A 16,660-nucleotide genomic window follows, 5' to 3' on the forward strand; every position below is an offset into this window, starting at 1 on the left:
ATTTGAGATCTTTGGTTCCAACCACCGTGTCTTTGTGCGACGCAGAAAAGGTGAACAGATGGACTCTACATGCCTAGTTCCCACCGTGAAGCATGGAGGAGGAGGTGTGATGGTGTGGGGGTGCTTTGGTGATGACACTGTTGGGGATTTATTCAAAATTGAAGGCATACTGAACCAGCATGGCTACCACAGCATCTTGCAGCGGCATGCTATTCCATCCGGTTTGCGTTTAGTTGGGCCATCATTTATTTTTCAACAGGACAATGACCCCAAACACACCTCCAGGCTGTGTAAGGGCTATTTGACCAAGGAGAGTGATGGGGTGCTACGCCAGATGACCTGGCCTCCACAGTCACCAGACCTGAACCCAATCGAGATGGTTTGGGGTGAGCTGGACCGCAGAGTGAAGGCAAAAGGGCCAACAAGTGCTAAGCATCTCTGGGAACTCCTTCAAGATGGTTGGAAGACCATTTCCGGTGACTACCTCTTGAAGCTCATCAAGAGAATGCCAAGAGTGTGCAAAGCAGTCATCAAAGCAAAAGGTGGCTACTTTGAAGAACCTAGAATATAAGACATATTTTCAGTTGTTTCACACTTTTTTGTTAAGTATATAATTCCACATGTGTTAATTCATAGTTTTGATGCCTTCAGTGTGAATGTACAATTTTCATAGTCATGAAAATACAGAAAAATCTTTAAATGAGAAGGTGTGTCCAAACTTTTGGTCTGTACTGTATATTGTGCCAAGTACTGCTCATATAAGAGGGTGGGGGCCCACTGGAGGATTCTACTGTTCTTCTGTGGGTCAGTCTAGGCCTGGCTAGAGCTACTCACTTAGAGATACAGTAAGACTAGTTATGTCAGTAAGATGTTATTACTTCTACCAGTGGTTCCCACAATAATGGCAATTTCTATGCAGGGGTGCAATATATGTTGGTGGTAATAAAGCTTAGTCAATGAGGATCGGGAGCTATAAAGACCAAAAAGGTGCAATAACCCATTTTTTTTTAATTTGGCCATTGTTTGGTCCTTTTTGAGTGCTGGTTTACATAAGAGAACTTTGAGCACTATGTGGGCAAAGTATGTCAATCTGTGAGCACTACATGGGGACAAGGTAAAATGGGCAAGAAAGGGCTCTATGGGGGAGCTATTTGGGAATTGTTTCACTTGATGTGGGCACAGTATGGCTTTATGTAAGGAAAGACATTGTCTGGGCAAAGTATGGCCCTGTGGGGATTGTAGCACCCGTTATGTTTTTGGGCAATATATGCCCAAAAATGCAGAAGCTGGCATTCTTTGTTTTATCTGTGCACTTTTTACCGTTTGCAATAAATGGGTGCTATAAGGAAACACAATATGCATTCCCTGATAATCTTGTACAGCAAGGAACAACTACTTGAGAACTTCTCAGGAGAACTGCAGTTCTCATAGCCAAATCTAAAGCATTCCCCTTGTTTAACCCTAGAGGAATATCCATGTATTTACCAAAGCGGGCGTACACGTCAGTCACTGCTTGATTCATTGCCAAATCAATAAGTCCTCGCCCCAGGCAGAAGTGCGGGAAGATTAAGAGCAAATCTTTTAGCTTCTCATTGAACTTCAATAAAGACTAGAATGAATCAAACAAAAAATACATTGAAACCAAGTAAAAAAAATATAGAAAAAATTGACCATTATAAAACAACAAAATATTGTAAATTCTGTTACTTTCTGATCATAGTGTCCCTATAAAGTGATAAATACAAAGGTTGACTACACCTTACACCAGAAATTCTGTATTAGTCAGTGACCAGATAGTCCTATCTACTCTTTGACCATACAGAAGATGATTCACAATATGCTCCATGATTACAATATTGTACATTTAGGAATCATTGCATTACTGCACCACTGATAATCCTGACAAAGTGAAGCCTTGTGCTCAAATCTGGCAGGATTTTACATGCTTTACAGTTTTTGGGAACCCAGTGGTCTACAGGAGAATCAATTTACCTATTGTACTATTGAATTCACCTAAAAAGAAGCACAAACATGGTGAATTAATTCACCAATACATCCCAATAGGCAGAGAATCAGCAAAATTAAGTGAAATGTGAACCTCACGGCCTGTCAGGAGCCTGAACTTTACTCTTATTAGTCATAAATAAGAATATTCAGCATGGAGTAATCAGAGGTCCCTGTGTATTATGCAGTCCAGATAAAGTTGGAGGACACAACTGTCTCTAAATATACAGGAGGAGGACATAGCTGCTTAAAAAAGAATTAAAGGGGTTTTCCCACAAACAAAAGTTAATTTTCATCAATAGATTTTGGAATAATAATAACTTCCACAATTGGATGTGTTTATATAACATGTTCCTGTGCTGAGATAATCTTATAAATGTCCCCTGCTGTGTACTGTGTAATGGCTGTGTCTGACCGTACAGGGACATGGTCTGATCATACCACATCTCCTGGGCAGGGGGGAAGCAACAAGTATATAGACATTACAGTCATGGATCACAGCTGATTCTTTCTGTGAGGTAAAACATTTCACTGCCTGTTTGTAAACAATGTTTTACTTCAAAGAAAGAATCAGCTGTGATCCCCTGCTGTAATGTCTGTATACTTTTCTTCTCTCCCCTTGGCCAGGAGATGTGGTATGAACAGACCATGTTCCTGCACGGTCAGACACAGCCATTACACAGTACACAGCAGGGGCACATTTATAAGATTATCTCAGCACAGGAACATTTTATTTAAACACATCCAATTGTGGAAGTTATTATTATTCCAAGATCTATTGATTAAAATGTAATTTTGTTTGTGGGAAAACCCCTTTCATCAGCATAACAATGAATAAATAACCTGTTTTTAAAGGATTAATCAGAGTCTCTCACTGAACATAGGCAGCCACAGTCACAAAATATTGAGGAGAATGCTTTGACAGGATTTACTGCAGGTTTTTTTCTAGCCCAATGCTGATTCATAATACACAGGAATCCATCTTATATTTGTTCTTACATAAATATATCCAGCAAAAAGTAAGACAGCAGCACAGATCCCCCTGTGCTGTTTTCATGCTGCACACTCCCAGTCTCCTCCCCTCACAGTGGTATCTCCCAGCTCAGAAGCAGGAAGTCTCAAACAGCTGTCAAAATAGTGAGACAGCAGAGAGTTCGACTTCAGCCAACTTCAGTTTCTTTTTTCTGTCAGCAAGTTTTTGCTATGTAATCTGAGGGCAGCATGAAGTAGGTGCTGTGGTAGTGATTTCAGCGATGTATCACTTATTAGGCTGTGTGTTGTTGTTTGCTTACAATGAAGGTTTTATTAGCAGGAGATTATCAATGCCAGACTAGCTCCAGCATGCCTCCTGGTCTGACCACGCCCCTTCCTGTGTTAAGCAGCTCACTGTCAATATACAATGTACACAGAAAGCCATGGTGTGGGCGGGTTTAGCTTTCTGAGCTCTGCTTCATGCTACATCTAAAAACTCTGATTGTGTCACAATTACTGCACCCAGTAAACTAAGTGACTCATTACTGGATTCAGGGTCTCTTTTCCTACATTATGCTGCTCTCAGATGAGATAGCAAAAACTTGGTGACAAATTCCCTTTAAATTTCCTTGCAATAAAAGGGTTAGGCCCTGACAACCAATATGTATTTCCATGAAGAAATGAGAAGTTGTCACAACCATACTGCAGATCAGGGATCATGCTGCAGGGTCACACGAACTTCTTTAATGTGTTTATAATGTTTATATATAATAACTTTTTGAAAAAAAAATCAATATGTAAATAAGCTAAAACAACATAATATTGTATATATTGGGGTTCAGCTTTACTTACCCTATTACTCTCAAAAAGATCCAGGATGAAGGTAATGGCACTGCTGTTTATGCCAATGAACAGATTTATACAGGACAAAGCCACATAGGCCGTGCTTGGCACATTGAATAGATATGATGCTGGATACATCATAGGGATTACAGCCCATCTGCAAATGCAAATAATTCACAGGAAATACAGATATTTAGTGTGTACAGTCCATTAAATTAGGATTCAGAATTATTTTCAATTTTTTCTTAAATATTATGTATATTTAAAAAAAAGTAAATAAATGAAAAAAAAAAATATATATATATATATACTATTATATGGTGTATATATATATATATATATATATATATACAATACAGACCAAAAGTTTGGACACACCTTCTCATTTAAAGATTTTTCTGTATTTTCATGACTATGAAAATTGTACATTCACAATGAAGGCATCAAAACTATGAATTAACACATGTGGAATTATATACTTAACAAAAAAGTGTGAAACAACTGAAAATATGTCTTATATTCTAGGTTCTTCAAAGTAGCCACCTTTTGCTTTGATGACTGCTTTGCACACTCTTGGCATTCTCTCGATGAGCTTGAAGAGGTATTCAGCGGAAATGGTCTTCCAACAATCTTGAAGGAGTTCCCAGAGATGCTTAGCACTTGTTGGCCCTTTTGCCTTCACTCTGCAGTCCAGCTCACCCCAAACCATCTCGATTGGGTTCAGGTCTGGTGACTGTGGAGGCCAGGTCATCTGGCGTAGCACCCCATCACTCTCCCTCTTGGTCAAATAGCCCTTACACAGCCTGGAGGTGTGTTTGGGGTCATTGTCCTGTTGAAAAATAAATGATGGTCCAACTAAACGCAAACCGGATGGAATAGCATGCCACTGCAAGATGATGTGGTAGCCATGCTGGTTCAGTATGCCTTCAATGTTGAATAAATCCCCAACAGTGTCACCAGCAAAGCACCCCCACACCATCACACCTCCTCCTCGATGCTTCATGGTGGGAACCAGGCATGTAGAGTCCATCCGTTCACCTTTTCTACGTTGCACAAAGACACTGTGGTTGGAACCAAAGATCTCAAATTTAGACTCATCAGACCAAAGCACAGATTTCCACTGGTCTAATGTCCATTCCTAGTGTTCTTTAGCCCAAACTTGTCTCTTCTGCTTGTTGCCTGTCCTTAGCAGTGGTTTCCTAGCAGCTATTTTACCATGAAGGCCTGCTGCACAAAGTCTCCTCTTAACAGTTGTTGAAGAGATGTGTCTGCTGCTAGAACTCTGTGTGGCATTGATCTGGTCTCTAATCTGAGCTGCTGTTAACCTGCGATTTCTGAGGCTGGTGACTCGGATAAACTTATCCTCAGAAGCAGAGGTGACTCTTGGTCTTCCTTTCCTGGGGTGGTCCTCATGTGAGCCAGTTTCTTTGTAGCGCTTGATGGTTTTGGCAACTGCACTTGGGGACACTTTTAAAGTTTTCCCAATTTTTCGGACTGACTGACCTTCATTTCTTAAAGTAATGATGGCCACTCGTTTTTCTTTACTTAGCTGCTTTTTTCTTGCCATAATACAAATTCTAACAGTCTATTCAGTAGGACTATCAGCTGTGTATCCACCTGACTTCTGCACAACACAACTGATGGTCCCAACCCCATTTATAAGGCAAGAAATCCCACTTATTAAACCTGACAGGGCACACCTGTGAAGTGAAAACCATTTCCGGTGACTACCTCTTGAAGCTCATCAAGAGAATGCCAAGAGTGTGCAAAGCAGTCATCAAAGCAAAAGGTGGCTACTTTTAAGAACCTAGAATTTAAGACATATTTTCAGTTGTTTCACACTTTTTTGTTAAGTATATAATTCCACATGTGTTAATTCATAGTTTTGATGCCTTCAGTGCGAATGTACAATTTTCAAAGTCATGAAAATACAGAAAAATCTTTAAATGAGAAGGCGTGTCCAAACTTTTGGTCTGTACTGTATATATATATATATATATATATATATATATATATATATATATATATAATTTATATTTGTTATTACTGTAAGACATAACCAAAACAGAGGAGGGCAAATGTTTTCCAAATCACTAATATGCATCATTTACTATACTGGTCTGAGCAAAGGATTGCCACCTAGTGGTCATTTATCAACTAGCAACTGCAATAGTGCTCTGATAAAGCCTAAAATGTTAGATTTTAGAGAAATCTGGTATTTAAATATATAAGAAGCTATTTTCCCATTGATGGTGGGGACAGGTGCTCGCCAGCTTGTCATGCTGTTCTTTCGTAAATTGAATGAATAGAATGGCTCGTATATACAGAAAACCTCATGAAACACTATAAGCTACATACAACCAGTTTAATTGCAAATCTGTAGCACTTACCCGTAGAAAAAGAGCAGAGCTATGAGCGCTGGTAGGTTAGTAGCGGAAGTATATGCCTTCTTTTCAAAACCGATGAATATTAATACCACCATGGCGACACTTATAGCATAGTTTGCCTGAGACACAAAGAGTACAAGTGACCATTGTACAATAGTATGTGAATATTGTCCAGATAGATAAAAACTTAATTTGCTTACTGAACATCTGATATCTGATAAATGTATGGGGGTCCGATATTTGGAACCAATCACAAGAACAAGGGTCCCAAAGTCCCAACATTCACTGTCTGGATGAATGGTGGTCGCACATGCTCACTAATATGCCATTCACACAGGGGACGCCCATTCTTGAGATCAGTGGAGGGCTCAGTAGACCCAGGGATCATGCATTTATCATCTATCCTGTGTAGTTTATGGGGCAGCCCCTTTAAGGAACACTATTGTATAGACCTGCATCGCATCTTCCATTTAGTCTTTGTGGAATACAAGAAGAAAACCACACAATTTACATGTGGTTAACAGATAAAAGGACCTGAAGCCTCTCAACAAGGGTGTAGAGGTAAAAGCTGTACCTGGGTTTTTGTTCCTTAAAGGGAATCTGTCAGTAGAATCAACCCTCCTAAGCCATCTATATGGCCATGTAGGTCATGGGAAGCTGAATAAAATGATATCTTGATATTGGCGATCCGATGTCTTATTCCAGAGAAATCCACATTTTTCTTACATGTAAATGAGCTGTTAAGATCTATGGGCTGGACATAGATCTCCCTGAGAATCTGCCTCCAGAGCTTAATGTTAAAGGAGGAGTTACCATTGTGAGACATGTAGATCAGGAGAGCAGACTGTCAGTCATTACATGCCTCACAATGGTAAAACCCCCTTTCACTTAAAATAAGCTCCGGAGGCAGATTCTCAGGGAGATCTATGTCCGGCCCATAGATCTTAACAGCTCATTTACATATTAAGAAAAATGTGAATTTATCTGGAATAAAACTTCAGATCACAGATATCAAGGTATCATTTTATTCAACTTTCTATCACTCACCTACATGCCCCTATATACGGCTTAGGAGACTTGATATTGCTAATAGATTCCCTTTAAAGGGGGGAGTAGGGAGAAAAAAAGCAAATAAGACCCTGTCAATTATCACATGGTTGTTACAGTAGGGGCCCTGTTACAGAATTACAATTGGCACCCGGAGCTTCGAGCTGCACTTTCTAGACTCCAAGCTTTGAGTTTCTACTTAGCATGTGGGCACTAGTAGCCGGCAACAGGATTAAGACCCCTTTAAATGAATTATGGGGTTCCCTTTTTCTTGAATGCACATCTACCAGACATGTATTATTCTTTTAGTAATGCAACAATTCCTATTCTTCCTTGCGTTATCATGCAGACAAGTTGAGTAATTATTTAACTACATATTCAACTCTGACACTAAAGCCCCCGTCTCACATAGCGATATCGCTAGCGATATCGCTGCTGAGTCACGGTTTTGGTGACTCACCAGCGACCTCACCAGCGATGTCGCTGTGTGTGACACTTTGCAACGATCAGGCCCCTGCTGTGAGGTCGCTGATCGTTGCAAAGTGTCCTGGACCATTTTTTGGTCGTTAGCCTCCCGCTGGCCAGCACACATCGCTGTGTGTGACCAGCGGGACCAACGATCTGGCTGGTAACTATGGTAAACATCGGGTTACTAGGGGCACGCGCGCACTTAGTAACCCGCTGTTTACCATGGATACCACTCTGCTACGGTGCACGGAGGCTCCCGCGCACCGTAGCAGAGTGGTATCCATGGTAAACAGCGGGTTACTAGGGGCACACGCGCGCTTAGTAACCCGATGTTTACCATAGTTACCAGCCTGCTCCTGCTTGCAGCAGGCTGGTAACGGGAGCAGGACATCGTGGAACGATTCTTTCCACGATATCGCTGCTCCCCTGATCGCTGGTGAGCCTGCCTGTTTGACAGCTCACCAGCGATGTATTAGTGATGCAGCAACGATCCCTGACAGGTCGTATCGTTGTCGGGATCGCTGCTGCATCGCTTAGTGTGACGGGGCCCTTAGGGATATTCTCATCTTTTAATATGATAACATTGTGCTGTCCAGCTCTTTGTTTGAAAAGACTTTCAGCCATGTTGGGCATTACCTAATGTTACATGATTATTGTATTGTTGTACTTTGCTGCCATCTACTGGCCGTTGTTATAACATGTATTATTCCTGTGTTTTACCCACAACACCTTTCGGTCTGTAACTCCTCCTATCTCCTGCTCCTCACTTCCTTCTTCTTCATCACATCCATCTTGACTACACATGCTGCAGGACTGGAGAAAGGATTCTCTTGTTACCACCTTACCTGGCGCTTCTAATACCTACAATTCCTAATCTTTCCTCATCCTTCACCTTCCCTCATCTCACCTCATCAAGAACTGTAAATAAATCTGTTGAATTCATCATTGCATCATCATTCCGGATTACCACGTGCAGTTCATGAGGAACAGGAGCGCAGGTCAGTGAGTTGACGCTATATGCCATTGCTTATACAGAGATCTGTGTCACATCCCTCAGACACATCTCGCCCCACGTACATCGGTGGCAGAATAGTAACGAGACCTAAGTCTTCAGTGTCTGTGTGCATATGCATGTCTGCTAGCAAGTCTATGACCGTCCATCATCTTAGCTAATGCATGTCTACAAAGGGCACAGTGGATCCCTCTGTGGGAGAAGCACATCATGTTCCTGACACCACAGATGCTCCAGGAGCAGAGTCCACACTTACTGCAGAGCAGGATGTACGACCAAAACGTGTAACCAAGCCAACACAAAAGGTCAGAGAGAACCTGCAGACAACCAGAGATGAGGTCCATGATAACATAGATCATTTATGGGGCATAGTTGATCATTATTTAGCAGCTCTTCTATGTGCTAACAATGATGCAGCAGATTTAACCACCAAATTGAAGAGTTTATCTGCCGCCTATGATCGCTACCAGAGACTGTCTGTTAAGTACATCGCATTCCTGAGTAACTGTGATATGGATGATGCCCCAGCAGAGCTGGCTGAAAGGGAGACTCTTCTCCAAGAAAAGACCGCATTAGTGCGAGATGCCCAGGATAAGGCAGAACTCTGCATCGCACACCTCCAAGAGCTTAGGTCACATCGTACAGCCTCGACCAAAATCACATCTCGGTCTTCCAGATCATCTCAGTCCAGGAAGTCAACATTGTCTGACAAGATACTGGAAATCCGTGCATCTGCAGAGGAAGCTAGAGTAAGAAGCTCCTTTGCTAGGAAGGAGGCTGATGTAGAAGCCCAATTAAAAAAAGCAGGAAACTGAGATGGAAACTCAATTAAAAATACTCCAAGCGGAAAGGGAAGAAGCAGCAGCCCTCGCTAAACTGAAGGTCCTTGAACAAGCACTAGGTCAAGATGCTGATATGGACTGCTTTATTCCAAGAGAAATGGAGGACCCAGCTGATCGCATTACAGACTATGTGCTAAAACATTTACCATCTGTACCAGCGCCACCTCCAATCCACCAAATGGATGCACCCGTAAGCCAAGAAATGTCGCCACCTACTGCTGACAAGGTAACTTCCAGCACTAACCCACAATTTAGGCCGCAGCCAGCAGACCCTATAGAGACTAAACCACAACTTAACACTCATGCCACATCATTCCGTCCTGATCCGTCTCAGTCATATAAGCCATAGAACTTACATTCCCCAGGGATACTACAAGTTAACCTTGCAACTATGACCGGGAGGTCGGACATGTCTGAATTCGCCAGATATATGATTCGCAGGGAGTTAATAAACATCAGTCTCTCAAAGTTTGATGATTGTGCCGAAAATTATAGAGCCTGGAAATCGACCTTTCAAGCAGTAATCCAAGACCTTAATCTCACTGGCAAGAAACAACTAGATTTGCTTGTCAACTGGTTAGGTCCTGAATCAGCGGAGCGCATCAAGACAATATGGGCAGTTCATGTGGACTATTCAGATGCAGGTCTTATTGCAGTATGGGAGAGACTGGAGCAAACCTACGGCAGCTCAGAAGTCTGCCTTATTTAAGAAACTGCAAGCCTTCCCAAAAATAACTAACAAGGACAATCGAAAACTTCAAGACCTGAGTGACCTGCTAAAGGAAATAGAATTGGCAAAATTAGACCCACGTCTTTCAGGACTGAGCTACCTTGATACTGCTCATGGCGTGACTCCAGTAGTTCTCAAGTTGCCAAAAGGCATGCAGGATAAATGGGCAGACTATGGCTCACGGTATAAAGGACAGCATAATGTGTCTTTTCCTCCCTTTTCCTATTTTTCCAGGTTCGTCAGTGATCAAGCTCGGAAGAAGAATGATCCCAGCTTTGACTTCACTGAACCTACTCCATCAGCTTTATCATCATCATCATCTACAAGGTATGATAACAATATCACCAAACGTAGAGAGTTAAGGAGCACAGTATCCGTGAGAAAGACTGACGTTCCACTTACTGCACCCTCTTTTACCAAAACAAACGATGTTGCTCCTAAAGCTATGGACAGTAACCGTATGTATCCTATTCACAAAAGACCTCACCCACTTAAGGAATGCCGTGGATTCAGGGCAAAGACTTTGCAGGAACGCAGAGATACTCTCAAGGAGCTAGGGATATGTTACAAGTGTTGCGCCTCCTCAGACCACCTTGCTAAGGACTGTAAGGCTGTCATTAAGTGCACCGAATGCAATAGTGACAAACACGTTACATCTATGCATCCCACACCAGCTCCACACAATTTACAACCTTCTGCAGCACCCAATCCTGCTCAAAAGCATGGCAGGCAGCCACATGTTCCTGATCCAGCTGCAACTGCTGTTTCCTTCTCATGTATGGAAGTATGTGGAGAAGGGACTGCTCCTAAATGCCGCACTAAAGTATGTCTGGTCAAGGTCTATCCAGAAGCACAACCCGACAAGGCCTCCAAAATGTATGCCATAATAGATGAGCAAAGTAACAGGTCTCTAGCAAAGCCAAAACTCTTTGAGATCTTCAATATAAAAGGACAAACGGCTCCGTACACCTTCAACACCTGTTCTTGTCGTATTGAGACTTCTGGTAGGAGAGTCTCTGGGTACATTATCTCTTCAATCAAGGGGAACGTGCACATACCCTTGCCAACTTTAATTGAATGTGACCAGATACCTGATAACAAGGAAGAAATTCCTAGTCCGGAAGCCACGCTTCATCATCCCCACTTGAGGCACCTAACTAACGAAATTCCTCCTCTGGACACGAATGCTGATATTCTAATCCTACTGGGGAGGGACATTCTAAGGGTCCACAAGGTGCGCCAACAATGCAATGGCCCAGATGATGCTCCATACGCCCAAAGACTTGATCTAGGCTGGGTAATCGTGGGCAATGTATGTCTGGATAAGAGTCACAAGGCATCTGAAGTCAACTCCTTTAAAACGTATGTACTTCAAAATGGTTGCACAACTCAATTCAAACCATGCTCTCATCACTACGAAGTGAAAGAAAGGTTCTCTGACTTCATCCAAGAGCCTGACATCATTCCCACTCCATATGGTGACGACTTAGGGAGAACAGTGTTTCACACAAGATGACAACAAGGTCGCCTTATCCATAGAAGACAAGGAATTTATTAAAATAATGGACAGTGGATTCTTCAAGAACGAATCTGACTGTTGGGTCGCTCCCTTACCCTTCAAGGGTACAAGGGCCATTCTTCCTAACAACCGTGGACAGTCCTTATCAAGGTTCACCTCACTGCAGAGAACATTGAGAAATAAGCCTGAAATTAAGGACAATTTTGTAGCCTTTATGGAGAAGATATTTCGCAATGACCATGCAGAGCCAGCTCCACCCTTGCAAGCCAATGAAGAATGCTGGTATCTACCTTCCTTTGGAGTATACTGACGCGCCCCCTGGGCCTGTGCTGTGCAGGGGATACCCGGAGCCGGGCCTTCTGTAAGATGCTGGGGGTTGTAGTCTCCGTGTGGCGGCGACCCGGTCCGTGCCCAGGGTGGTCAATTCAGTGGCAGTCTTAATGTTGTAACAAGTGTCCGACTACGCCACCCGTGGATTGCGGTCAGTGGGGACCGCCGCTGCGCTGCAGACCGCTGAGGCTGATGTAGTTTGCGCAGCTGAGTATGGAATAACTCCCCACGGGAGAAGTATTGCCTCAGGGCAGCTAGTGTAGAAGATGGTGGGAGTGATGGTGTTAGCGTCCCAGTACTAATGGTGCGGCGATGAAACACAGAGACGTGCGGTTGCAGTTTCCAATGCTTTACTCATAGTTGTTATTCGTGTCAATCCTGCAGGCGATGACTGCCCAAGCCGTGCTGCGTCCACCAGGTAAGGGACTCGACCAACTCCCAGGCAATTCCAGAGCGTGGCACAGGGCTCCCTTCCTTTCCTTTCTCTGGCCGTCCCCACCAGTGACCCACCTTTGTCCAGCTCCCTCGGGCCTTCTGTTGGCGAAACCTATCTCCGGTTTCCCTGACCCTATGCGGTATGCTTTCCTGGTGGATGTAGTGGGGGGTCGCACCAAGATGTGGTGACGACCTCCGGTCTTTGGCTGAGGAATCTGTTGCCTCCACCAATTTGGGTTCCGGTACCCTGCTCTGCCAACCCTTCACCCTGTATCTCCTGGGCATATGGGGTTCCTTCTTTACTCGCGTCTCTGGGCCTTTCTCTGTGTTCCTTGCTTCCTTTCTCCTCTGTTCCAGTTCATTTCTTACTTTCCTTTCCGTTCCTTCTCCTCTCTCTTTCTGCTGTTTCTGGCCTCCACTCCAGGCCTGCCTCTGGAGCTGGGCCCAGACTGAGCCACAGCTCCCTGTCAGCCCTCTCTAGCTGAACTCCTGACTGAACAGACTCCCCGGACTGAACTGACTAACTGTCCTAAGATGGTGCCCACCTTATATACCTCCCTCTATGTGTGAGCCCAGGTGACTAGCAACCAATGGGCTCCTACCTTTGCCCAGAGACCCACCCCTATCTGCTCCTACACCACTGGGTTTTCCTCCCCCTCCCCACTCCAGCCAGGGTCAGATGCTGTCGTGACTGCACTTCTGTCTAGTGGGAGCACCGTTGAGCTGTCCCTCGGAAATGGGGTGTGTGTGGTGCATGCAGCCTACCGAGTCCTGGTCCACAATCCATCCTTACCCGGGAGTGGAATATCACACCTCTGGTTTGAGGTGCAATACCCCTGTAGCAGCCGAGACCTCGGGGTGCTACAATACCATCCAAGAAAGCCTAAATAAATCAGAGTGGTGTTCGATTCAAGCGCCAAACATGATGGTGTATCTCTGAACGATGTTCTCCTCACTGGTTCCAACCTGAATAATAACCTGGTGGGAGTGCTCATGAGATTCAGAAAAGAGCCAGTCGCCATTACTGCTGACATTGAACAAATGTTCCATTGTTTCATCGTGCGACAAGATCACAGAAATTATCTCTGTTTTCTATGGCACTGAGACAACGACACCAGCAAGGAAATGGTTGAATACCGCATGAAGGTGCACATGTTCGGAAACGGACATGACGCGCCCCCTGGGCCGTGGGGTACCCGGTGCCGGGCCAGTGGATGCTGGGGAATGTCACAGTGGCGGTGACCCGGTCCGTGACCCAGGGGGGTCAATAAAAGGGGTTATGGATAGGGGATTTATAGTGTTTTTATAGAGTTCGTGATGCCACCTGTGGAATGCGGCTAAAGGGAGCCGTCGCTGCGGAGCAGTCCTCTGAAGCTGATGTTACTGCAACAGGGATGGTGTGGCTCTCTACAGGAAGAGCTTAGCTCCAGGGCAGTGTAGATATTGCAGGTTGTGCTGGGAATTGTAGTGCAGGGGTTGATGGCGTAGCAAGAAACACAGAGACAAGGAAGTGCAGTCCCAGGGCCTTTACTCACAGTTATTGCAGTCCAGATTACAGGGATCCATGTAACTGCGATCGTCGTCCTGTGTTTACTCAGGGAGGGGTTCAGTCTACCCCCAGGTAACTCTGGAGTACTCGGCAGGATCCCCTTCTGTGTGTCCTCACTCTCTGGCCTTCTTCCTGCACCTCACACCTAGTATCTCCAATCCGGTACCCGCGGGCCTTGGCGGGCGACGTCTGTTCCGTCCCCTGGGTCCAATATGGCTACCTTCTTGGTGAGACTGGTGTGGACTTGTGGCTACAGGACATAAAGTACTGCAGCCTCCGGTTTCTAGTTGGGCATAAAGTCTTCCGCTAGTTGAGGGACCGGTTCCCTTTTTATGGCCTGACCCCTCCACCGCCTGGCAGATGCGGGCGTACGGGTGGCCTTCTGCACGGCCCGTACCCCTGGCGTCCTTTCCTGATTCTTGGAGCCTTTCTCCTGCTCACTCTCCTCTCTTCTCTCCTTTTATTCAGACTTGGGCCTCATTGGCTAGGCCTGCCTCTGGAGCAGAGCTCCTGTAGAGCCTCTGCTCCCCTCACTTTCCTCCTGTGACTGAACTGAACTTTCTAAGATGGCTTCCCAATTTATACCTCCTTCTCATGTGCTCCCCTAAGCTACTTCCTCCACCCACACCCACTACATGGTTCCCCCTCTCTAGGTTCCCCCCACTCCAGCCAAGGGAAGGGCTCAGAAAGCACCAGAGACATTTTGCCCTCCCCTGTTTGCCTGGAGTGGTGTGTTGGATGCAGGTGTTAGGGTCCTGAGCCGTACTCCTTCCTTACCTGAGAGTGAAATGCCACATCTCTGGCTGAGATGCAACACCTCTGTGGCGACCGAACCCTCAGGGGCGCCACAGACACAAGGTATGCTTTCTAAAGCTCATTTAAGATTGCATAAAATTGCCTCCAACAGTGCTGTTGTCATGAAGGCTTTTCACTCTAATGATTATGCTTCAGAATTCAGAGACTTGAATCTAGGTTCAGACAACCCACCAGTACAGAGAAGTCTGAGTTTGAGATGGAACTTGCTAAAGGACTTGTTCAGCTTTCAGGTTAGTGGTACAGAAAAACCATTTACTAAGCGTGCGGTTCTGTCAGTGGTGAACAATCTATACGATCCACTCGGGTTTGTTGCACCCCTGACTATACAAGGCAAGCTTCTGTTAAGGCAACTCTCAGAGTCTATTAAGGACTGGGACGTACCACTCCCTGCTGACAAACAACTAAAGTGGAAGTCATGGAGGGGATCTCTTTGTACCTTAGATAAAATCCACATACCACGTTGTTACACTCCAGCATCTCTTGCTACGAGTCAAAGGAAAGAGATCCATATATTCTCTGACGCCTCTACTGAAGCTATTGCAGCTGTTGCCTATTTGAAGGTTAAAGACTCTAACAATGAAGCCCATGTTGGATTTCTATTTGGAAAGGCTAAATTGGCTCCTAAACCTGAACACACCATACCCAGATTAGAGCTTTGTGGGGCTGTACTAGCCATCGAGATTACAGACTTCATACAGAGTGAACTAGCTATTCACGTCGATGACACAAGATTCTACACAGACAGCAAGGTTGTTCTGGGCTACATATACAACCAGACAAAACGCGTCTATGTCTATGTCAGTAACCGCGTTGAAAGGATCAGGAAATCCTCTAAACTTGAGCAATGGCAGTATGTTCCATCCCATCTTAACCCTGCTGACCTTGCTACTAGGCCAGTGTCTGTTGGTGCTTTCGCAAACTCTTCTTGGTTAACAGGACCAGGAGTTCCTTTACGGCCCGTGTGAAGAGACTGCTGTTGAAGACAGCTTCAGTCTTCAGGATCCAGACGTTGACCCAGAGATCCGTCCTGATGTCAGCACCCCCATTGCCAAAGAGAAGGTTGGCTTGGGCTGACAGCAATTTGAACACTTCTCCAGATGGACAAGGCTTGTTTGCGCCAACACATCTGGAACTTGAAATTTGAACTTTCAAGAAACTTTTGGACTACTAAAGACACTCATCTGATTGCAACCAGGAACTCTAACCACTGGATTACAATTGGGTTGGAGACAGTTTGGCCTAGTGCGGCTTCTCCAATCCGAAGATGGGCATCCTTTGGATTGCTTCAGGAACTGTTATAGACATTCGTCTACCTCGTTTGTTATTGTTGCATTGCATGCATTGTTTGTCTTTCAGGTTGAGGTATCCCTCAGTACTTCAGGAAAACACCTCCACCTCAAGACTGTTAATATAGTGAAATCCAGGGATTTCAGACGGGGAGTGTGCTGTCCAGCTCTTTGTTTGAAAAGACTTTCAGACATTTTGTGCATTACCTAATGTTACATGATTATTGTATTGTTGTACTTTGCTGCCATCTACTGGCCGTTGTTATAACATGTATTATTCCTGTGTTTTAGGCTGTGTGCCCACGTAGCGTTTTTCAAGCGTTTATGCTGCGGAATTTCCGCAGCGGAAACGCTTGTAAAACGCTAGGTAATCCGCACCCCATGGTCCCCAAGGGGATTCCGCATGTTCTATGCACATGC

General features: G+C 44.6%; 1 protein-coding gene across 1 annotated transcript in view; it reads right to left on the bottom strand.

Moving 5' to 3' along the window:
• Window positions 1–16,660, bottom strand: part of ABCA4 (ATP binding cassette subfamily A member 4) — a 387,635-nt gene that overhangs the window by 69,298 nt on the left and 301,677 nt on the right. The window contains exons 38-40 of the mRNA XM_073643222.1: window positions 6,210–6,325; window positions 3,829–3,976; window positions 1,486–1,609 (exon numbers count right to left, since the gene is read on the bottom strand). Coding sequence (XP_073499323.1) covers window positions 1,486–1,609; window positions 3,829–3,976; window positions 6,210–6,325 — 388 coding nt within the window. The remainder of the gene's footprint in view (window positions 1–1,485; window positions 1,610–3,828; window positions 3,977–6,209; window positions 6,326–16,660) is intronic.

This window comes from Phyllobates terribilis, unplaced genomic scaffold (genome assembly GCF_046119375.1).
Source record: "Phyllobates terribilis strain yellow unplaced genomic scaffold, ASM4611937v1 Scaffold_8__6_contigs__length_399053987, whole genome shotgun sequence".
NCBI classification, from domain to species: Eukaryota; Metazoa; Chordata; class Amphibia; order Anura; family Dendrobatidae; genus Phyllobates; species Phyllobates terribilis.